Below are 23,341 nucleotides of genomic sequence, written 5' to 3'. Positions count from 1 at the left end.
ATAGTTTTTAAAATCGATTTGGAGACCGAGCCCGTATCGGGTCCTGTTCTGAAAAAATAAAAAAATAAAAAAAATAAAAAATGATCAAAACGGTCGAACGGTTAACCACCCGGGTCAGCAGTTTGCTGACCAAAATCAACGATTTTTTGAGAAATCCCGATTTTGGAGAAGAACGGAACTGGTCACCTGACTACTTCCCGGTTTTTCCGATTCGATTGTGCGGTCCGGTCCAGTTTTGAAACCATGATTGTAAGTATATAATGGAAGTCAAAATTATGAAGTGGGCTACAGTGTGATTTTCCGTATTATTTACGTGAGATATTCCCTGCACAGTCACACAAGGCGCCTTACAACGACCTCACACATCCCATTAAAAGCAGTACTGTTTTTGTAGAAAACCCTGACTGGCCTGCACGATGCCATTAGAAGCATTCAGTGAACCGCTGTCGGGTTATCGGGCTCGGGCTGGCACTTATAACGGGCACGTAGGAAAAATAGAAATTAAATTCCGAAACTAACCCTATAGAAAATAGTTATGGTCAAAGATGATTCAATTCAAGCGGCAGCGGGAGAGTCGTCTGAAATTAGATTCGCGGCTTGATCATCATCTCTTTCACATCAGTCGTATCTGCTTCACAGTGATTTTGTTCGTGGAATAACGTGCAATCCTCTTTCTCCTTCCGCTTCTCTTCCAAGCTTGCTTTTTTCTTGCAACGTAAAGACCAGGCTGTTCATTTCCCGCGCATAGGAGTTTCAAGTTTCGACATGGCCGAAAAGCATGGGAGAGGGAGACCAGTGTCTCGTAAGATACTTGTAGAGGAAGGTTATGTTGAAAAGGTGACTGGTAAAAAGCCATCGGTGGTTTCTGTTTCACTTTCAGCCGAAGCACAACTAGCTCGGGTTCGGCTAAGGGAACGATGGGAGTTAGCTTCCGTTCTTAACTTCTTGCATGTAACATCTCTGTCTGTCTGTCTGTCTGTCCGTCTCTTTCTCTCTCTCTCTACCTCCCTCTTCTCCTTCTCCTCACTGACGAATTTCATATTTTTTTTGAATGGCTTGATGATCTGTTTCATTACTTTGATGTCTGCTCTGTCCTTATGCAGGTTTTTCAGCCTATTATTGGAAGCAAGTTGGAGATTTCTGCGGAAGAGATCGAGACGGCCCTTATTATGCCCAACAATGCTCTCGCTGAGCTCCACATTTCACTTTTAAAGGCATTATTTAGTTTTATTTTTTCCTCCCTTACTTCATCTTTGATTCTTATATCTATGGTCGTTAATGTGTTTGTTCATCTATATTTTTATCAATATATTCAGTAAAATCTGTGTACTTCTCTTAAAATCTCTCTCAAAGTTAGCGCAAGTCTAAATTTTGTTCCAACAAGTAGGCTTGCTTTAACTGTGGAAGACATTTTGAGTGGGAGGTGATAGTTTGTTTGTTTATCCATGTATATGTCTTGATCAGTTATGTTTTATCAATATAATCAGTACAAACTGTACTGTGTGGTTTTCTTAACATTTCGTTTGAGTTCCCGCAAGACCAAAACTTTTCTCAACAAGTAGGCTTCCTTTAGCCCTGTATCCTGAACACTAGAATGAGTTACATCAATGGCTGGCTAAACACATCTTGTTTATTATTTTACCTTGCTATGATGTTCTATTGGAACTTGGATCTTTATGCCTTCTTTAGAAGATACAAATTTTCGTCTTTGTTGGATTCCTCCTTACCACTTCTACTGGTCTGGTTGGTTTCCCTTGCACATGGCTGAACCATCTCAGTTTAATATTGGCTCGTCACCTGTTAGTGCTACTCCTGTGTTGTTTGGATGCATTTCTTTCTAATTGTTCCTCAGGGTCTTATCTTAATCACACTTATTAACACCAAACAGGCATTATCTTATTAATTTTACGTATATTTTTTGACAAGTGGCAGAAAAAAATTGATTATAAAAGCAAGAATGGAGGTAAAAGCGTTAAGCTGCTTGTGGGGAAAATAAAACCATAATCAAAATGTTAAAAGTGGTGCTGAGATGATACAACAAAACCATAATCAGAACAGCCAAAACATAATCATGACTAACTACCTCAAGGAAGTGAGGAACTGAACCCCATTACAACTCTTCCATGGACGAATAGCCAAATAGAGCTGTGATTGGATTGAATTGAATTTGGATAAGGGTATATCCAAATATGATCTGATATGAATCTGTGAAATCCAAATTTGATCTCAACCCAATTAGATATTTGGATACATGGTTTGATTCAAAGCTCAATAAATCTGTATACAAGTAGCATACTTATACAAAGGTATATATAAAACAAGAAAATATACATTATAAATAGAGAAATAAGTTGTGTAAATCTTATTCATGAAAGAAAGGGTTTGGTTAAAGCCCAAACCTCACTTAATCCTAATGAATTTTAAATTAAAAGTTTAAAAAGAGTCTTTTATACATGCTTACTTATAATAGGATTGGATTGGATTCTAGTAATATGTTAATATCATCTGATCAATAAAAATATTATATTTTATAATACAATCCGATCTTATTATGACTAAAATAGATACCTGAATCTGATACATCGAATGCGAATTTTAGTTCAATTCATTTGCAGCCTATCCACAAAGCATTCACCACTCCTTTTTTTTTGTGACCTTCTTTCCTTTTAGCTTTATAATCTTCAAATTGCATTATATCACTCTTTCATGGAATCTTGTTGGCTTTGTTGAAATGGTGGAATAATCTTGTTCTTTTCATCATAATTTCCTCATTAAGGCTAGTGATTTTAAGGCTAGGTAATTGCTTAATGTGCTCTCCATCTTAAAATCACACTGGACCAATCTCATAGAAATTCCACTCGGTATTATTAGTATGCATCATTGTTACACTCTAAAGTAGTTCTGCATTTATCCACCCAATTCCAATTGTATGGATAAAAGGTCTAACTTTTCTTATGGGTTAAGCTGAAATGATGGAGATGGTATGCTAGTGAAGAACCTACATTAGTTCTGAATATTGTTAACTATATTTATTTGATAATTATCTGTTTTATAATGATACTGACTCCTCTGTATTACTTTTTCTGATGAATGACTGAATTGAGTCCAGATCTGCTTTCCCCAAAACGCTATCCACAGGATGCTACAGATGCACATCTAATGTACGACCCCATGAATGACAACATAACAATGTTTGAGATTTTTGGTTGTAGTGTCTTGTGGGTAGCATGTTAGTAGCAGATCCAGTCTTGACAGAATTGCTTTTATTCTTGGCCATTTCTTTGAATGACATAATCTGGATGATAACCAGGGAATACCACCGGTTAGCAAAAACTTGACTGATTCTGACATGTGGGTGACCGTACTTTGTAAGAAGCTTGCCATCTGGTGGCCATGGGTAGGTTGTTCTAAAACCTTAATGCTATTACCATTTACCATGCATACTTTCTCTTCCCTCTTTTTAGGTAGGGGCATTTGAAAACCTAATAATGCTGTTATACTTTAGGTAGCTGACGGGGAGATTCCACTCACTCCTGCCCATGGGTATGGATAGAGAACTTATCTTTTTTTTTTTAGTCCTTTTAACCCACTTGTCACTTTAGGCTGCAATTTAGAGTCAGACTGGCATTCTGGTGCTTTATATTGTACAGAGAAGAGATATCTAGATACAAAGAGATCGACCCAACAAATCGGTTACTAATCCTAAAAGCACTTTGTGAAATCCGTGCTTTTGTAAGTTAACTATACTTAAAGCACTCTTCCTTTGATAGAAGATCCTGTATATTCTCTTGTGTTTTCAGCATATCCTTTGTCTATTACATAAAATAATTAAAGTTGATGCTTGTTGTTTTTCTTAGGTTAAAAGGCCATAGTGTTTCTTTATTGCTACTGCTAGTTAACCCTTTTATTTATTTGCAGCAAGTTGATATGCTATCTTATATTAATGATGCGGTAAAAGATGGAACCAAGCTTTCAACTTTCCGTAAAGATAAAATTGGAGGAGATGGAAATGGAACTACTTACTGGTAATATTGAGTGTCTTTTGGCTGATTTTTGGATCATAGCAGCATACTCAATGGTGATTATTCCTTGTTATTTGTTAGGTATGATGGGGATTCAGTTATTGGTCATAGGTTATACAAGGAAGTAAGAAGAGTTGAATTTAAGCCGAGCTTGAATGGGAAGAGACAGTTAACACAGCCAACAATAACTTTTCAATGGGAAACACTTGCAACCAATCTTGAGGAATTTCGTGACTTATCAGTAAGGCCATATTGTTTATATATACATATATTCAGGAATGCCATATTATTTAAATGTGCATATATCAAGGAAGATTTGTTCACTTTTTTGTACTCTGGTATTGGCAGGATAAGCTCTGTTCTCCCAAAAGCATGGTGGAAGCTGCAGTTGGTGATATTGTCCGAAATGAAATAATACCTGTTCTTGAGGCACCTAAAAAGGTTATTTTTTAGCATGCTTGCTGCAAAGTATGAATTTTTTGTTGTGATGTCATGAGAAGTGGAACTTAATTTGATTATCACAAGTTGTTGTATTTGTTGTATTTACATTGTCTTGCAACAGAAGAAAGAAAGAGCACTGAAACGACAACAAAGACAGGCAATGCTTCTGAATGGTTTTCTAGATTCTTGTGGGATAGGGCATAGTCATTTGCTTCGTGATCGTAAGCCTGTTAGTTATACGTATGGTATGATCCTTTTTTTTTTCTCCCAATACTTTCCATTGTCTGTTTATTTTCCTCAGATAAGTAAGAGGATATCCTCAGGTGCTTGCTGCACGTAACTGGTCCAATTCTGCAAGATATTCCATGGACCAGCCCAAGTTCCATAACCGACTGATGCAATGCAATTAGGCATTATCCATGTGTTTGTAGGCCTTGCCAAAACCTTTTTTTTTTGGGTGCAAGCTGCTTTCAGACTTGAACCCACATTCTAATGCCTGCCATCCCAAGTTTTTACTATTATAGAAGTGGCATTATGTCTATGAAACATGTATAAGAGCATTTCTGATATGATCAGCTTTGAGTATCCTTATTCCACAAATTTCCACCAGAATGAAGGGTTAGATTTTTACTTGCTTTTGGAAATTGGAAGTGAAGTGAGACACACTTCTCTCTATGGCAGTGATGTTATTTGATTTCCACCTTTGGTTGGCTAGTCTTTGTTTATGTTGAACTCCACTTATATCCTTCTTCTTTGCCTTACTTTCCTTCTTTCTACTTTTTGTTTCTGTGGAAAATCACCACTGAAGTGCATCTCCTCCAATTCTCTTTTGGGTGGTTATGCTGCAGCACCATTTGTCATTACTATTTCAAAACTTTTTTAATGTGTTGCAGTGAAGTACCTATACAGAAAAAGGATATGATCTAGTGATGCACTTTAAGTGGTAAGGCTTGGAATCATGGACATTTACACATAATTATATGTTTGATGGTTAAAAACCTTCTGAAGATTGAATGTTCTACAAATAAGGGAGGAGGCTTGTTATGACAAACATAAGGGTTGGGAGTAGTGTGAAATAAAAATAGAAAACCAAGGAATGAGAAAGAACAAACATACACAATATATTGGTAGTGAACCTACATTCATTGGAGAAGATAATTTGAAAGAGTTTCCACCATCAAAATGTGTGAAGTATAATATTAATCTATGACCTAATACTAATAGTTGTGTAGACAATGCTTCATTGATTGGAAAAGCTATTATTTAACCTAGGAAAATTACAGAGTAGGTTTTTGACCCAATTTGGAATTGATTTTAAGTTTACAAGGATAAAATACCCATATTTGGCTCCAGGGACATGATTATAGCAGTTGGTTTTCTAGTTTTCATTCTTTGGAAGGTGTTTCAATGTTAGGTAGAATTTGAGATGCAAGTGGCCTCATTTATGGCTCTTTTTATATTACCCAACAGTTCAAATGAATAATACTTGAATCAGTATGATGTGCTTGTGCAAATCAATATGGGAAGATGAAAGAAGCTTTAGTTCTGTTTGTGTGCAACTCACAGCAGGGAAGTCATCACTAACTAGTTGGTGCATCATTAGGTTGATGTGAGCACAAACAAGTGAAAACTGGAATATTCTTAACTTTTATCTATCTTTATACTTTTAGATGGTAGGCATATTTTTTTGGCTCTTGATAGAGCACAGGGGCAGGAAAGGGTTCTTGTATCCAACCCCAAATAGTTGAGATTAAGACTGAATTGAATAGTTCAGGAGTATTTTTGTTATTTTACATGCTGTTGGTGAGGTTTGACATAATATTTTGATTTGGCAGTATTGTTACACTTATAATTTCAATAATTAGTTTTGTAATTTCTGTTTTCCTTGGTTCTAGTAGGATTGGTCACCCTATGGTGTCTTATATATGTACCATGCAAAAGCATGGCTATTGATATTTTCAGTGAAATTTTGCTTATTGTTGCTGTACTAAGTGATTCCTGTTAGTCTTAAAGTGATTTTATGCTTCATGTTTACTCTCTCTCTCTCTCTCCTATCTATCTAGTTATGCAAATAACTGTTACAGCCATCAACAACCCACATTTTTTTCATAAAAAAAAAAGTTCACTCAAGATCTCTAAAGTATTTAAAATGATCCAGGTACACTTTTCTTTTGTTTATATCAAATATCAGAATTTTATGTTCCAAAAGCTTTTGTCCTTTTATGTCCAAACTATCTCTATTTGTCCTTGTTCCTTGTTGCCTCTCTTAAGTTTTTGATCCTACCAATTTTCATCCCAAAGCTCCATTTAAGCTTTGGTTTGTGGAATTCTGGTAGATGTAGGTCTTTCATAAAAATTATTTTTCCCATCATTTTTTTATTGTGGAAAACATCCTTAGAGTGCCTTTGAATTAAATTACCCTGCATGACAATTTGTCCTAAACATCTCTATAAAGTTTCAATATAAAATTCCATCCCTACACTTTGTTTTTATTTTTTTTTATTTTTAATATGGTTCCACAGCAATTGCAGTTGCAGGGGTTTGAACCAAAACCTTTCAAACTCCCTTAACCTTTTGTTTAAAATCTTCTGTAAGAGGTTTAATCCTTCGTAACTCATCATTACCCTTCTAATTCATTCTTAGACTTTTTGGTCCTACATCAATTTAGTATTGGAGCTGGTGGTCCGACATTGTTTTGTATCAAATTAGCTGGTCCTACATCACAGGTGGGCTACCTAATGCTGAACCTCTAAATGATAATCAATTTTAGTGGCTAAAAGGATTTATATATGCTGGAAATAGACCAGAAGGCCCTTAACTTGCGTAATTTTGACATTTCTTAAACATAACTAGCATAGGGAGATTAGCATGACAATTTTAGAACAGAATACAAGGGAAAATAGGTCTAAGTTGTGTTGTTTATGGGCTGTAGAAACTAAGGCTCTGTTTGGTTTGTGGGACGAGGATGAGAAATAGGGAATATTCCAAAAAAATTCCTTTTTCTCTTATTTGTTTTGAGGGAAAGAGGGGGATGGGATGAGAAAAAGGTGGGATGCGGGATCCCAAAATTGTGTTATTGGGGTTGCACCAAAACAGTGCGACCCCAGTGGGAAAACTCGAGAAAATCATTCGCTTAAGGAAGGGGATGTGCCTTATTTTTTGATTAATAAGGAAGGGGATGTACCTTCTTCTTCAACACAGGAGTAAGGTGATGAGCCAGTGATGAAGAGTCTCCTTACCATGGACCAGTGGCGATGGCGAACAGTCCCCCTTCCTTTCGACAGCGGCGACAACAGCGACCAGCGACGACGGCAATGAACCAGATACTGTTCATTGCCTTCCCTGTTCGAACAGAGGAGGCGGCGGTGGCACAATCCTTCACCAGTGCGGTGGCAAGAGAACCAGGTCGTGGCGATCTGCTTCTTTCTCTGATCGCCGTTTTCTTCACCCCTTTGAATTTCCCTCTTTCTTTGATCCTACTTTCTCCACACTCCCATCTCTCTTGGTACTTTTCCTACTATTTTCCCATATAAACCAAACAATGAAAAGATAAATTTTACACCATCCCATCTTTTCCCATTCCACCCAAATCTTCCCACAAACCAAACGGAGCCTAAATGACAAACATTATAATGAATAAAGAGAATGTAACCCATAGAATACATTTTGCACCTACTGGGTGCACACTGACTCCTACTCGTTTTAACTTTTAGCACAGTTGATGATAACATTTTGTCAAAAAATAAAACACGGTTAATAATAATGAATAGTTGTACCTGTTTTCAAAACAAGAATATAGTGCTAAAAGGAGAAATAAGAGAGAGAGAGGGGGGATGACTTGGCAATGCAAATCTGGTCTTTCTTTCTAATTTTCCTGTTGCTTTTCGGAAGAAAGTTTTTGTTTATATGTTTTCCATTTTAAATTGGTTGCTCTACAGATGAGTATGACCAATCTATTCATGAAGCTATACAACCAACAATGTGAGTGATTTCCTAACTACTTGCCTTCAACTTTCCTCGCTACTGTTTTTTTCATTGGGGGAGTTTAGTTTTTGTGAGGCACAATATTTTGGTGCCTAATCTTTATTAAATTTCTGTCTCAAATGTGAAATAGAATCAAGAAGACAACTCAGGAGCAAAAGCTTGGCAGAAAATATAAGAAGAGCAAAGGCAGAAGCGGTATTTCTTCTGAGAGTTTACACCAAGATGCTTACTTGGACTACTCTGTTCAAAGAAGTGGTCCTATGAAAAGCAACGATAGTGATGTTAAGTCTGCAGGAACTAATGTTGATGATAAATATGGTGGTGATTATGACAGCAAGACTGCTTCTGGTGCTGATGTTGACTCTGACGGAAGCTCCCATGGAAAGCAAAATAACAATATTACCCACAGGAACCGCATCAGGAAGCATTCCGAGAGATGGAATGGCCTCTCTGCTGAAGAGGTTGTGGGGCTGCGTCGGAGCAAGAGGAAAGCAGGCAACACTACTGATCTTAACTTAGAGACTCAGAGCAATCTAGATCCTATAAATCGGCTGGGTCAGTTGTCCTTCCGTAACACTGCCCTAGAACCTCTTATAATTTCTGATTCTGAAGGTGAAAACTTTTGAGGGAATTTGAGCAAATGAAATGAAGGGTATTGAGAACAATTGATGATGATGATTATTGAGGAAATGTGAATGATAGAAATGATACTTAGCCGAACATATGTATACACATTTGGCATCCTTTTGGTTTCACTTTATTTTGTACTATATGCTGTGTTTGGTTGCAATGCAAATAAATTTGCATTGATGCAAAACGATGGCAGTGCAAAAATGATTTGAGTGTAAATTCTGACTTATTTTTGTTTCAAAATTTATTTTATTGCAGTACAAATGAAGTAAATTAAGATATGAAACAGAATAAATTAAACCAAACGCAGCCATAACAAAGCTAAATCTAACTTATCTATTAAAAAAAAAAAAAAAAGCTAAATCTATTGGTTTCATGGAAGGCAGATATTTTGTTATTGTCTTGTGGTTCCCCAAGGACTAACGGGGTGTTTTCCTAGTGTGAATTGTTTTTTCTTGTTTCTAAGTTACGGAAAAACATACACTTTTGTTCTTTTGAATAGAAATCGCATATTGGAATGGTGTTTCTTTAAACTGCCTAGGAAAAGAATGACTCCAGGATTGGTGTGTCCACCAAAAGGATCATAACACGAAGAAAGGTGCAAGTAGATAGACCTGTTCATGGGTCGGGTTTTGTCTATTTATCAATATAATACATTCAGGCCTGAGCCTGACCTGATTTGACCATCGGGCTTAGGTCTTGAATTCAAACCCGACCCTCATATAATGTCTGAAGCTTGGGCCCGAGCCTGAGCCCGGTTAAAATTTTGAAAACAAAAAATTTTATTTTTTATTCAATAAAAATTTTTTATTTATATTAAAAACCTTCAAAACTCAAAAATAATAAACATCCCACTATTACTTGAAAAAACAAAGAGAAGAATAACAAAGAAAAAATATTGTATATATATTTTTTATTAAATAAAATATATATTTTTATGATTTAATATATAGTATCATGTCTGGCTCAGGTTGGGGTTGGGCTTTTTAGAAAAAGCTTAAGCCCAACCCAAAAAAAAAGTCGGGCCCAATACTTTTGGCCTAGGGTGTAAATGGGTGGATTGAGTAGGGTTGAATATCAACCCACCCATTGACCCACCAACCCACCATGACCCATCATCAATCCTTGTTAAAAGGTCATAACCCACCCTAACCCCAATTCACCCATATTGACCCACTTGGCCCATTTATATTGATTTTTAACCATTCTCACTCATACTAACCCACCTACCCTTACTTATAAATACAAAAATGGGTTGGGATGGTCCGTATATGCAAAATAATAAATTTTGAGAGAATAATCTCTTTCAAGACTACCACGTAACAAAAATGAGTCAGGTCAACCCATATGCCCGAAAATGCAAAAATTGTAGATAAATGCATAAAATTGAAGAAAAATGGCAAAAAAAATCCAAAAAATTATAGATAATACAAAAAGTACCAAAAAATACTAAAAAAATCATAAAATATGCAAAAAAACTATAAAGTTGTAGGAACTGCATGGAAAACACAAAAAAAAAGCAAAAATTATGAAAAAAAGGACAAAAATTTGTAGAAAATGCAAAAAAAATACAAAACAATGCAGAAAATACAAAAAATGCATAACTTTTATAGTGCTTTTGTAAAAGTACTTATACAAAAGTACTTTTATAGTGCTTTTGTAAAAGTACTTATACAAAAGTACTTTTATAAAAGTGCTTTCGTAAAAGTACTTTCACATGCTTTTTTGCTTTCATAAGAGTGCTTTTATAAAAGTACTTTTTGTAAAACATAAAAAAAAATGCATAACCTTTATAAAAGTGCTTTCACATACGTATTTTTATAAAAGTACTTCTACATAAGTACTTTCATAGAAGCACTTTTATAAAAGTATTTTTACGCTTTTATAAAAGTGCTTTTATGCTTTCATAAAAGTGTTTCCGTAAAAGTACTTTATAAAAGTGTTTTCATGTAAAAGTGCTTTCATGTAAAAGTACTTTTATAAAAGTGCTTTTATGCTTTCATAAAAATGTTTTCGTAAAAGTACTTTCATAAAGTACTTTTATAAAAGTACTTCCATGCAAAAATATTTTTATAAAAGTGTTTTCATAAAATTAGTTTATAAAATTGCATGTGAACACAAAAGTTAATAAAATCTACTTTATTTCACTTTTATTTTCAAAATGAAATCTGGCATAATAGTTTGGAAGTGTAATAAGATATTGGCATACTAGGAGGCTTGAGTTCAAATCACTACAACTTCCACTTTTTGAGATTTGGCAAATACAGATATAATTGACTTTGACCCAACCCATCTTGACCCTAATGGGTACCTTCGACCCAACCCACCCTAACCCTTTTCCACTAATCCTAATGGGTTACTTGATCCATATTGACCCACCAATAGATTGGGTGGGTATGGATGAATTCCAAGTAGGTGGATTGGGTTAGTCAAATGGGTTAAGGTCAATATTGGCAGCCCTATTTAGGCTCAAACCCAATCCCGTGGACCTACAATTATGACCAAACACGACTTTTAACGGCCGGGTGATCAGACTACCCGGCCCTGGACAGGTGTAGAAGTAGATGGAAATGAGTGAATATTTGTTGTTGTTGTTGGAGGAAAGGACATTTCAATACTTGGGAGGCTGGGGCTTTTTCGTTTGAGTACTAGGAGGCTTTTTCTTTTGGTGTAAAGTGTATTCTGAGTGGGTCATGTACATTTCATCACTAGATGCCAATCTATAGTTTAGGCCTTTTCAACCATATGAAAGATACGTTCACTTTGGGGCTTGGGGGTGTTCAGTGTGGATGAGATCATGAGTGCCTTTTACATCGGGCTTGTGATTTAATGCATTTCTTTACTGTTGGTGTGGATGCAATGCCAATATTTATTTTCTCAACAAAACATTATAGTCATTTATTGAAGCCCGCACCTCAAGTACGCCATAGAACGAGACTCAAGTTTAATAATCAATGCGCTTTTTGGCAGATTGAAACCCTCATAGAATATCTCCAACTTCGTCAAGGGATGCAATGAAATCTGCTGTCGAAGTAATCTAAACACCAAGTACGTGCATGTCCATCGAGAAGCAGACAGTGCTGTAGATAGGTTGGCAACCTCGGACATCATATAACCAATTCGAGCTCAAATTTCAAGGACTTTAAGTTAGATTTTATTTGCTTGTCCGATGTTTATGACTGTGTAACCAACCGTTTTTGTGCTAAATAACTTCTCTCTCTATATATATTAATCCTGATAATTTGAATGCGATCATTGTGAATTTGTGATTCAGCTATGGAAATTAAACCATTTAGCTTATCCAAATGAATTCAAAACATGTACTCATTTGATTCAATAAATAACTAAACCTATTACAATCTTAAGGTCACGTTTGAAAACGATATATAAATAAGTGTGAATGCAAATATGTAGAGTGTAAAACGGTTTATATATATTGCAAAGTTGGATTAGTTTTACACTGTTAAATTTACTTTCTTACCAATTAGACTTTTAGTTGTAATAGATGCAAACATGAATTCCAATAAAACATATGCTTTCTTTTATCAAAAGCTCAATTGAATGCAAATTTACTTTTTTTTTATATTGATGTATTTTTACTTGTTATCATCAATGTAAATATGTATTGGTCTGTCATTTATCAATGTATAAATGTAATGTTGCCAAACACAGGTAAAAATGAACCATAGTGCGAATTTATCTTAAACCGGGATTTACACTCCATTTGCATTGTTTCCAAATGCAGCATAAGGGACCATTTGATAATGACAGGAATTGCTAAATTGAAGACACATTGCATTGTCTTTTATTCAATAAAATAAGTAAATAATACAAATTTTAAAGGTATAATGATGTAATGTATCCAACTTATGTTTCAGTCATTAAGGAGCCCGCGGCCTCTTTAAAATCTTCTTTTTTTAAAAGATAAAGCAATATGCTTTTCAGTTCAGCATCTTCACCTGTTATTAAACGAATCCTGTTATATACATACAAGATGACCTAAATACCCTTTATTTATTTCTAATAAAATTATAGGGTTTCTTTATTTGATGAAAGGTATTATGATAAAAATTTAATTGGACTTCGTTCAGATTCAGAAATTCAAACTAATTGGTTGAATTTGAATTTAGTTAGCCTTTCTATGGGATATTCAATCCTCTCAGCCAAGTGATGATACGCTTATTTAGAGATTATGGAAACTAAAATGTGGTTCAAAATTTAGGCCCCGTTTGGTTTGTAGAAATAGGGGTTTGGAATTAGAATTGGAATGGACTATTCTGATTCTAACTGTTTGGTTGGATAGGATTGGGATCCAATTATCTTTTTCGTTGGAATGACATCCTCCCATTTGAGGGGATGGCCATTCTCATTTTTACTTGAATGGCATTCCCTTTATTCTAAGAAAACAGTGCTTATTTTTTGTTTGCAAGCAATGCTGCCACATATGCGTTTTTTTGAAAAACAATATATGGTTTTGTTCAGTACTAATGTTGGCAACAACATTTTCAACATTGATCTTATTATTCAACGTCCAAAGATGATGCCACATCATTGCATTATTGGCAACAACACATTGTTTTCTCAGAAAACCTCAAATTTGACGTTGCTTCAGATCACACTTTCCTGATTTCCAAAGCATTTGGAAGCAACATTTTTTATAAGAAACAGTACCAAACAAAAGGGTGATGCTTCCAACACCGTTTTCTTTAATATGGTGCCTACATAACACCATTTTCTCAAAAATGGCACCAATGCCAAACAACGCCTAAGTAAGCATAAAAAGCATTTTTCAAAATCTAAATATCTTTATGTATATATTTTTTTCATATCTTCATCGTTTTATATATATCATACGCACAAGCACGTGCATAGTATACAATAATGCATGTGATACGGAGTTCAAATCAACCCCTTACAAGACTGCCCTCCACAACGTCTCACGGTACATCTCCGCGGTGTATTGAAAACATCTCCCAATGATATATCCAGAATGATATTGTCATCATGAGGAGATATTCTCAGTACACGGCAGAGATATTTCCAATACACGGCAGTTTTGTGGGGGGTTGATTCGGTCTCTGGTCCCAACTCCCAAATTAGACACGGCCCAGTAGGCCAGTAAGGCAGTAACGGTTGGTCTTTTAATTCGTTTTGGAGCACACTGCACAGAGTCCCTCCTTCATAATTTGCATTACAAAGATGCCCTCAATGGCGGGAAACGCGTGCCATGCCGAGCTTTGAAGGCATTCGTTAATTTTTAGGGTTTTTGAAAAGCCATAATTGTTTTTCCTCCAGACGAATTTTTTTTCTCCTGAGAACGTTCACAGTGGAAAACAATGCCAATCTACAAGATCAGGGGGATCGATGTCGATTTTCCGTTCGAGGCGTACGATTGCCAATTGGTTTATATGGAGAAAGTCATACAGTCACTGCAAGATGTAAGTTTTTTCTGGATAAAAAAACGTAATCTACGTTTCCCTTTTGTTTTGTTTTGTTTTTGATTGAAGAAAGGCGTATGAATTTTGTAGTTGGTTGTTCTTAGAGTAACTTGAGGATATTTCTGCTATAAGTGACATAGTTTGAATAGATAACGAATTCGAGAAACTGGCAATAAGAGAGTTTATCCAAATCTAACGTTGAACAGATTACTTCAATTATTTATAAGGTCTCTCTCCCTCTCTCTCTGAAAAGAAAAGAAGTGTACTATATACAATTAGGTGGGGGGGGGGGGGGGGAAGCCAATCTGCTGCCTGGTTAGCTTCTCTGAATATGTGCTGGTACCGAAGACCTCCCTCGAACAGAACTCTCCTCCTCAAGCGGCTAGAGATGACACCTTTCAAATTTCATGGAACTTCCTCCTTTTTGTTGAGGCACGAGATGACCAAGAATGGATCACCCTCAATTATAATAGGATACTCCCTGTAGTTTGTTGTGTGCTAGCGGTTAAAGCATATAAACTTGGCACCTGTACCATCAAGGCATCAACCGTACAAGTGCCAAGTTTATATGCTTTAATCGCTAGCACCCGACTGAGATGGTCATGGACAATACTGCACACAGAACATTTTCCGTCACTGTTATGAGAGGCATCAAAATTTATTTTAATAGTACCAAATTTTGGAGCACTCCAAATAATTGGTTTACACACTTTGCCAATTCGGGCAATGTCTGTATCTTTACTCCCACCAAGAATCTCCATAAACATATTAAGAGCCTGTTCCAAAATAATTGGAATGGGAGTTGAAACATTATTGAAAGTTTTCAAGTTCCTATTTTTCCAGACGGCCCAAAGAAAAATTTTGTTTTCATTTGGGCCCTCCAGAGGAGTGTTTAAGGTAAGCCAAATTTGCTTTGTGTGGGCACAATTCTTAAAATATGATCAGTATCCTCCTCATCCTCACAAAAGCTACAAGAGCCATCGATGTTATCGCCTCTTTCCCTTATATGGCTTTTAGTGGGAAGTCTATTGTTGAGAAGGAAAAAGAGAAAAGTCTTTATCTTTGGGGGGCATTTGATGTTCCAAATATTAACTAGCCAATTAAAGGTACTGTTTGGGTTAAGAACAGAAGAGCACTTCAACAAATAAGTTGTTTTTATAGAGAAAATTCCCTTAGGGTTGCATCCCAAAATAATTTTGTCCTCCATAGAGTTAGGATCAATAAATATTGTCTTAATATCTTGCCAAATTTGGTCAGAGACCACAACCTTTATTTTGTCTTCATTCCAGCATTCTCTTCCAAGATCAATCATGTCCGAGACTTTAATGTTATGATTTGTTGTAGTCTCACAGTTAATGGTTTCAGCTAGAGTTCTATCATAAACCCAATTATCATGCCAAAAGCTAATAGACCTTCCATTTCCTACTTGTCAACAAGTGCCTTTCTTGATGAGATCTCTGGCCAGGAGAATACCCCTCCAGGCCCATGAGATACCCTTTTTAATTTTGCAATTCTAGAAATTTTCCCTCGTTTATTTTCTCTCGATAACTTTCACCCATAGGTTGTCCTCCTCATTTAAGATCCCCCCCTCTCTCTCTGAAATTATGGTTTGGGTCTGGATGCTTAGCAAACAGAGAAGTTGCTCCCTCTTAGCACAGAAAAAGTTTGGACTGTTTTTGGGAACATCGTTAGTTGTTGAATTTCAGCAAATTGATTGAGCATGTCTATTCAGAGGCATTATGGAATCACATAGGAGTTAATTTATATTGGCTTTTATAGCATTTGCAATGCATGAGTTGATTACTTAAAGTGGATTAGTCACACTAATCCCAAGATAAAATAAATGGGAATGAGATTCTTTATTGAAAATTTTAAAATGATATCATATTTTCAAGTTTTTGGCTACATCTACAATAGACTGGTTTTGATAGTAAAGGAAATGATTTAATATCTATATGATTGAAGCATAGTTTTCAAGGCGCCAAGGCGAGGCTAGGCGACTGGGGGGCGCCTTGTTGCCTAGGCGATGGATTTTTTGTGTTAAAAACATAGATCCTAGGGTAGTTCCCTAGGTACCATAACCATATTTCTTTAATAATTATTCATAATTTTCAAAAGAAAAGTATAAAGTTCATATTAAAGTATAGAAAATCAACATACTTATGAGAAGAAAAAGAGGGAAAGTAGAACTCAAAAAATATAGGGGCTGAACCCTTATTTTTGTTATAGGAAAAGAAGAAAATAAAAAGTATTGGTAGTAGTAGTAGAAGAAGAAGAATATATGGAAAAGGAAAATGTGCTGATTAGATAAAATTTTAAGTTCTTCCTTATTGGTTCAGGTTTTTACGTCTTTGAGGGTTCAATACAGCATTTAGCAATGTTTGTATTGATTAAACCCTAATAAATAAGAAAATAATAAAAAGAAATTAGTATATAAACACACAAAATGATTATTTTAGTTTAAGAATGTCTATTTTATAATTATGATATAAAAAAAGAATGAATAAAATAGTATTTTATAGTAGGAAGTAGAAAACTGCTAGGCGATTTGGCGAGGTGAGCCTCAAAGGGCACCTTGTTGCCTAGGCGTCGCCTTGACAACTATGGGTTGAAGATATCTACTATATATTGCCTCACCTCGTGATGATATCCAACTAATTTTCCCCTTATTTTTATTCAGTGTTAGATGTTTTAATGCACACAGTTTCAGTTACATCACTCGCTTTCTTTTCCAAGGTTACCATCTTTTTTATCCTTTTTAAGCTTTACTTTGTGGGAGAAAGCCTGGACATAACCAGTACTAAATGTCTACATCTCAATAGAAGCTTGTATGACTTTTCACCTTTTGGGTGTTTTGCATAATGTTATTAGAAAAATGTATATTTCCCCCTAATTTTCGCAACACTGCTTTACAAATGTAATGTGTTACTGGAGAATCCTTGCGTAATCAGTACTAAATCTCTGTAGAAGTTTAAATGACATACTTTTGGCTGTTTTGCATATTCCATAGCAAAATATAATTTTTTTTTTTTCTATTTTCCTGTTGTTGTTTTAGAAATGTAATGCATTACTGGAGAGTCCTACTGGAACTGGAAAAACCTTGTGTCTTCTGTGTGCTACATTGGCATGGAGGAAAAGTTTGGGTGCTTTCTCCACTGGAAAGTTTGAAGAAAAAGGCCAGATTATGGGAAGCCAACAATCAGATATTTCATCATCACAGTCTGCAGCAACAAAGCTCCCAACTATAGTATACACTTCACGCACTCACAGTCAACTCCAACAAGTGATTCAAGAGTTAAAAAGAACTAATTACAGGTTATAATTGATTGATGGATTAAAAAATCTATCTGCCATTAAGGTTTTGTTTATTCTTGTTATTTTCTCAAGAAAAAAGTTTCATTTTGACTGTTTTGAAAACTGAACTAGAGATTGAACCAGAAAACTATCCTGTTCCCAATTCTCTTGGTATGATTATCCTGATTATCAAAACTGTTTGGAAACCCGGAAACAAGAGCTTGGCCTGTTTCCAAATTTCCTGGTTCAACCATGTGGTCTGATCTGGTTTTCAAAACATTCCTTTCTCATGATGTGGTTGTTTTATACACACCCATTTGGATTTGTGTTTTTCTTATGGTGGATAAGCTCTTATGTCATTTAGTGGAAAATGACCTTTAAAGGAATTTTGTTCACCCTGACGGGAAGTACATTTAGCATCCCCATAGTCCCTAAAATCCAAACCGTGGATAATCTTAACTTCTATAATCTGTTTAATTTAATACTGAGCTAGGTTAGCATAAAAAAACATTTTTGTTCAACATTCATCTAGTATCAATCCTTGAACTTGTTGGGTTCCCCAAGGAACAAAACTAAAGATTGAGGTTAATTGCATTCTCTCAAGAAGGAGACTAGGGGTGCAAATGGTGTGCATCTGCCCAAATCCTAATCCAATCTGATTAAAGGTTATCCAAAATATCAATGTTTTAAAACGTGGAGGCATGACGCGAGGCATTTCACTACTTGGAGGTGTGAGGCGTAAGCCTTCCAAACACAAGGAGGTGTTACCCTCCTTAAGAGGAGGGTGACGAGGAGGAAGAAGAATGAGAAGGGGGGAGGAGGAAGAAGAGGAAGGAGGATCTCATTTTTCTTTATTTTTAATAAAAACCTTATATATATAAATTACAATTTTACCACCCACGTGATGGGTGGAACATCTGAACAAGAACCTTACAAACAAGCCCAAAACAAAGCCTCCCTAGTAACTCCTTGTTTAGCTAAAGTGTCAGCCATTCCATTTGTTGACCTCCTTACCCATTTAAAATGCACCCCAATCTCCCTTGCTAAGCTAATATAAAAAACTTTTATATTAAGAAGAATGAATACGCACAATACTAGCTGAGCGTATCAACACCTCTGGTATATGCCTCAAAATGTTTTGAGGGCGCCTCCAGGTGTATGCCTTGCACACCTTTTAAAACACTGATCCAAATTTGATGTAGTTATAATTGGATTGGATATGGATCCACCCCTATCCATTATGATGTATCTCCTATCCAAATAGTATTTAAATATGTTTTTATATACATACAAAATTTATATGTATCTATCACTGAAGTTGGTTGTCATGTCTCATTGAAGTTATTTTCTATTCATTTGATTGACAATACACAACATCAAAGTCACTTTTAGTTCATTTTATTAATAATATATAATGTTTTGATCATCTTTAGTTCAATTTATAAATGGAATACAATATCTCAAATTAATAACATATAATATTTTTGTCACCTATTGGAGCTATTCCTAGGTTCCTTTGAATCACTTCATTTTTGACCCTGTCCTTTGTAGTTTTACTACTCATCCATCTTGGTATTTGCATTTATTTCACACTCATGTTCTGGACATATCATGTTAGCTTTATTATTGTTACTTCTTAAGTGGAAATTTTGTTGTTTAAGAGCCTATTTGCAAAAACTAAGTCTTTAAGTATTTGAAAGGTCTTTGTTTTTGCTTATTTTATAAGTTAATAGACCATTACTAGTATACAAACAACACTAAAAAGGAGTTTAGAAGTTGATGAACCACTACAAAGGTCTAAGACACGAAAGAATCCACAAATAAAAGACAATTTTAAGAAGGCATGAACCTGGATGAGGTGCAAGGCAAACCAGGCATGTGCCTTTGGATGGGGCTGTGCCTGTGTTTAGGCAAGGTGCATACCCTGAAATGCGCTTCTGAGCCTAGGCATTCCTATTAAAACACTGGTCTAAACTTCATTCTTTGTCACTTATGATCCTAAAATATATCATACAGTGAACTTAGATTGCCAAGTCAACAGCAATTTTACTTTGAAATATTATGATTTCATAGAGCATTGGCTATTATATTTCATTGGTGACTTTTGGTTGATTACTGTTTAGTCCAGGTTTTCTGTTTGGGATGGCTATGGAAGTGTTATACTTTGCAAATTATCGAAAAAAAGTGTTATGCTTTGCATTTGTGGGTTGATGTCTGATTGTTGAAATTGATGTAGATGCTTAGTCTAGAGTTTTTTTTTTTTGATATTTAAACTATTTATTATTTACAGGCCCAAAATGGTAGTATTAGGGTCTCGGGAACAATTGTGCATTCATGATGATGTGCAGCTACTTCGTGGGAGAGCGCAAACCAATGCCTGCCATTCCCTTTGTAGAAAGGACAGTAAACGCCGTTGTTCCTATTATGCTCGTGTTGGAGGTACTCCTGTTCATGTGCCATGCAGATTTGGTTAAAGTTAAAAATTTTATTGCATGCTATTATGTTTCTTTTGATGTTTTCTGATGTGTCTGTTTTGCTGATCTTAGTAAATTCAACCATTTATAATTTTCTGGATCTGCCTTGTTATCAATAAGGTGATCTATTTGCATCTGTCTATTCTATGGCAGAAGATCAATGGATAACCATTTCCCCTCTCTGTTCCACTTGGATTTCCACTCATAGGGGCCAATGCCAAATGAAACTATCATGAGTAATTATCCCTGATTATTTTAAATGTTTGGAGTGGAATGTCAATATGGTGAGAAGGAGAATATTAGGGGGGGGGGCTGGCTTGATGCTTAAGCAGCCTAATAAGAATCTAATTCAGGTTTGCATCATTAGGATCAACTGTGGGCTGAATTAGAAGGGTTCATTTCCTTAACTGGTGGGACTACTCCCAAAAGACAAGGCCTACTCAAAAGATATGGTAGGCCTGACTAGTTGAATTGGACTTGGGATTCTGGGCTGTACTTGCATGGAATAATGGAATATAGTTTCTGTAATATAGTTCTGTCAGATTGGCTTCCTTTGTAACACATGCCTGTTATAGATTTAATTTGTCTTTGGGAAGAACCTTAGATAAATGGAATTGCAAGATAAGATTCATGTACTTTCTTCAATCAATTTTGCTAGCAAAGGCTGCTACTTTTACGTTTTTAGAAAGCTTATGACATAAAATTATTTGAGTTCTGTATGTGTCATTTTTATGATCCTTGGATACATATGTTATTCTGTATGTGCATGTTTCTTTTATGAACTTTGGATGCATATGCTATTTTTTTATAGAGTTCGTGAAGAAAAATCCCAGTCTTGGAGATGATCCTATCGACATAGAGGACTTGGTCAACATTGGAAGAACCCAGGGGCCGTAAGTTTTATCAATGTCCTTGTTACCTTGTTTATTGAAAAGTTAATAACTAGTTGTTATGTAAGTAGTTGTCCTAGATTGGGTTCCATATGCATTGCAGTTATACTCTGCTTGTGTACTCTAATCAAATATCAACCTCCCTTCAGGTGCCCCTATTATATATCACGAGATCTCCATAAGGTTGTTGATATTTTATTTGCTCCATACAACTATCTTATTGATCGTGGGAATCGGGAAACCCTAACTATTGAGTGGAAGAACAGTATACTCATATTTGATGAAGCTCACAATCTGGTAGAAACAGTTCCTTTATCTTTTTTTTTCCTGCATTGTAATTGGGGCCTAGTGGAAGTTCTAAAATATTTTTCTAGTCTTAATGAAACTGACCTTTATGTGAACCTTTCTTTTGCAGTTTTTGTGTGTGTGTGGGGGGGGGGAGGATATTTGTTTTAACACGAACTATTGGTTCTTTGAGCTGTAGGCTTCTTTCCTTTTCTTGTTCATCCTCAGAATAAAGGGCATGATTTGTCTGTTGAAATTTAAGCTCCACAAGCCTTCATGTTTTGATGATATTTAGGTTACTTCTAAAATATGGACGACTGTCTTTTGAAATGCAGGAAAGCATATGTGCAGATGCAGCGTCTTTTGATTTGCCCTCTGGACTTTTGTCTGCTTGCATAACTGAAGCAAAGAACTCTATTGACCTAGCTGTTAGTAAGAGGGCAACTGAAAAATCAAATGATAAGTTGTTTAAGCCAGATAATTTTGCTATTCTTAAAGGTGATCAATTAGTTATTCTCTACTAGATGGTAAATGTATTTTAAGCTACTATGTCTTGCTAATGTAAATTTTTATATGATGCTTTATCACTATTCCCTTGTTATGCACAAGTTAGATGAATAGTTGCTTGATTGCCATGATGTTCTGATAGATTTCCAAGGCAAGACTTATGATTTTAGTCATTCTGTGCTATGTACATTTACGTTTCTATGTAGGCAGATATTGTCTGGATTAAATTTGAAAGAATGATCTGAGTAGGATTTACTCTTTTCTCAAAATCTATAGTAAAGTTAAATTCCCCCTATTAAATAAAGACATTGCAATGCCTATCGTAGTGATTCAACATAAAGCATCATTTGTATATACAAGGCTGTGTGTAAGCACGATATACTATTTTTTGTCTTTATTGATAGTTTGCTAACAGTATTGTGAACTTTTGTTCCATTATTGTTGATACTATTATTCTGGAACTACATAATGCCTAGTCATGCTTATGTCTTAGAGCAAATTGTTGCAGCTCTTCTACTAAAGCTTGAGAAGCATATTGCTGAAGTGCCTATTGATCCCAAGGAATTGGGTTTTACCCGACCAGGGCCTTACATCTATGAATTCCTTGCTGAGTTAAACATCACACATGAAACTGCCAGTATGCTCATTGAAACAATTGATCAGGCTGCAGAGCTGATTAATGATGGTAGGTCTTGGAGTTGTCGCTGCTTCAATATTCCCGGTGTTTACCCTTGTCTAGAATTCACTGTAACTGTAGTTAACTGTTAAATGCCTTCTTAGTTATACTGGAAGTTCAGTTTCCTCATTTGTAGGAATTAATTATTCTTGAATCCTGAGATAGCATAATGGACAGTGGTTCTCATATTTTCAGATGCAAATATGACTGAAAGTAGAGCTCCGTACAAGACAAAAGGCACTATATGTAGGCTCGAAAGTATAAGTGATATTCTTAAGATAATCTTTAGAAATGGGGATAAAGCTCATGCAAAATACTACCAAGTAAGTTGGGACTCTGTGAATCATAGAAACTGGTATAATTACCGCTAGGAACTTTGCCAATTATCTGCTTTGCATGTTATCATTGGCAACTTTAATGTCCATCTATGTTCTCTCCAGGCCATGAAATCATCTTCAGTGAGTGATACTAATCTTGACTTTCTTTGTTTTTATTTGGCTGTTGTAAGGTTCATGTGCAGGAAATAGAAGCAAATGCTATAGACACCCTTAAAGGTATTAAGGACAAAATTTTCCTGATCTTAAACTGACAGTCTATGGTGTTGAGATTGGTGTGCAGTTTGACATTCTATATCTTATGTAGTTAATACAGTCCTTAGAGTTGTCAATTGATTGCAAGAAATACTATCCAAATTCTGTTT

At 35.6% G+C, this 23,341-nt stretch overlaps 2 protein-coding genes across 2 annotated transcripts in view; both read left to right on the top strand.

Moving 5' to 3' along the window:
• Positions 1-565: 565 nt before the first annotated feature.
• Positions 566-9,305, top strand: LOC104592242 (DDT domain-containing protein DDR4). Its single transcript, XM_088892668.1, has 11 exons — positions 566-951; positions 1,104-1,214; positions 3,311-3,401; positions 3,510-3,543; positions 3,651-3,732; positions 3,919-4,025; positions 4,104-4,263; positions 4,371-4,463; positions 4,585-4,708; positions 8,402-8,444; positions 8,578-9,305. Exons 1-11 carry the CDS (start codon positions 766-768, stop codon positions 9,071-9,073), a joined length of 1,527 nt encoding a protein of 508 aa, XP_088748794.1. The 5' UTR covers positions 566-765; the 3' UTR covers positions 9,074-9,305.
• Positions 9,306-14,247: 4,942 nt separating this feature from the next.
• LOC104592241 (RAD3-like DNA-binding helicase protein) overlaps positions 14,248-23,341 on the top strand; it is a 66,476-nt gene continuing 57,382 nt past the window's right edge. Inside the window, exons 1-9 of the mRNA XM_010251475.3 lie at positions 14,248-14,515; positions 17,571-17,830; positions 20,100-20,248; positions 21,095-21,176; positions 21,323-21,470; positions 21,794-21,956; positions 22,474-22,650; positions 22,837-22,964; positions 23,150-23,195. Of these exons, the coding sequence (XP_010249777.1) occupies positions 14,414-14,515; positions 17,571-17,830; positions 20,100-20,248; positions 21,095-21,176; positions 21,323-21,470; positions 21,794-21,956; positions 22,474-22,650; positions 22,837-22,964; positions 23,150-23,195 (1,255 nt within the window). The 5' untranslated portion in view covers positions 14,248-14,413. The remainder of the gene's footprint in view (positions 14,516-17,570; positions 17,831-20,099; positions 20,249-21,094; positions 21,177-21,322; positions 21,471-21,793; positions 21,957-22,473; positions 22,651-22,836; positions 22,965-23,149; positions 23,196-23,341) is intronic.

Source organism: Nelumbo nucifera, chromosome 8 (assembly GCF_055504915.1).
Source record: "Nelumbo nucifera cultivar China Antique chromosome 8, China Antique-T2T, whole genome shotgun sequence".
Taxonomy (NCBI): Eukaryota; Viridiplantae; Streptophyta; class Magnoliopsida; order Proteales; family Nelumbonaceae; genus Nelumbo; species Nelumbo nucifera.
This window is presented reverse-complemented; position numbering and strand designations above follow the sequence as displayed.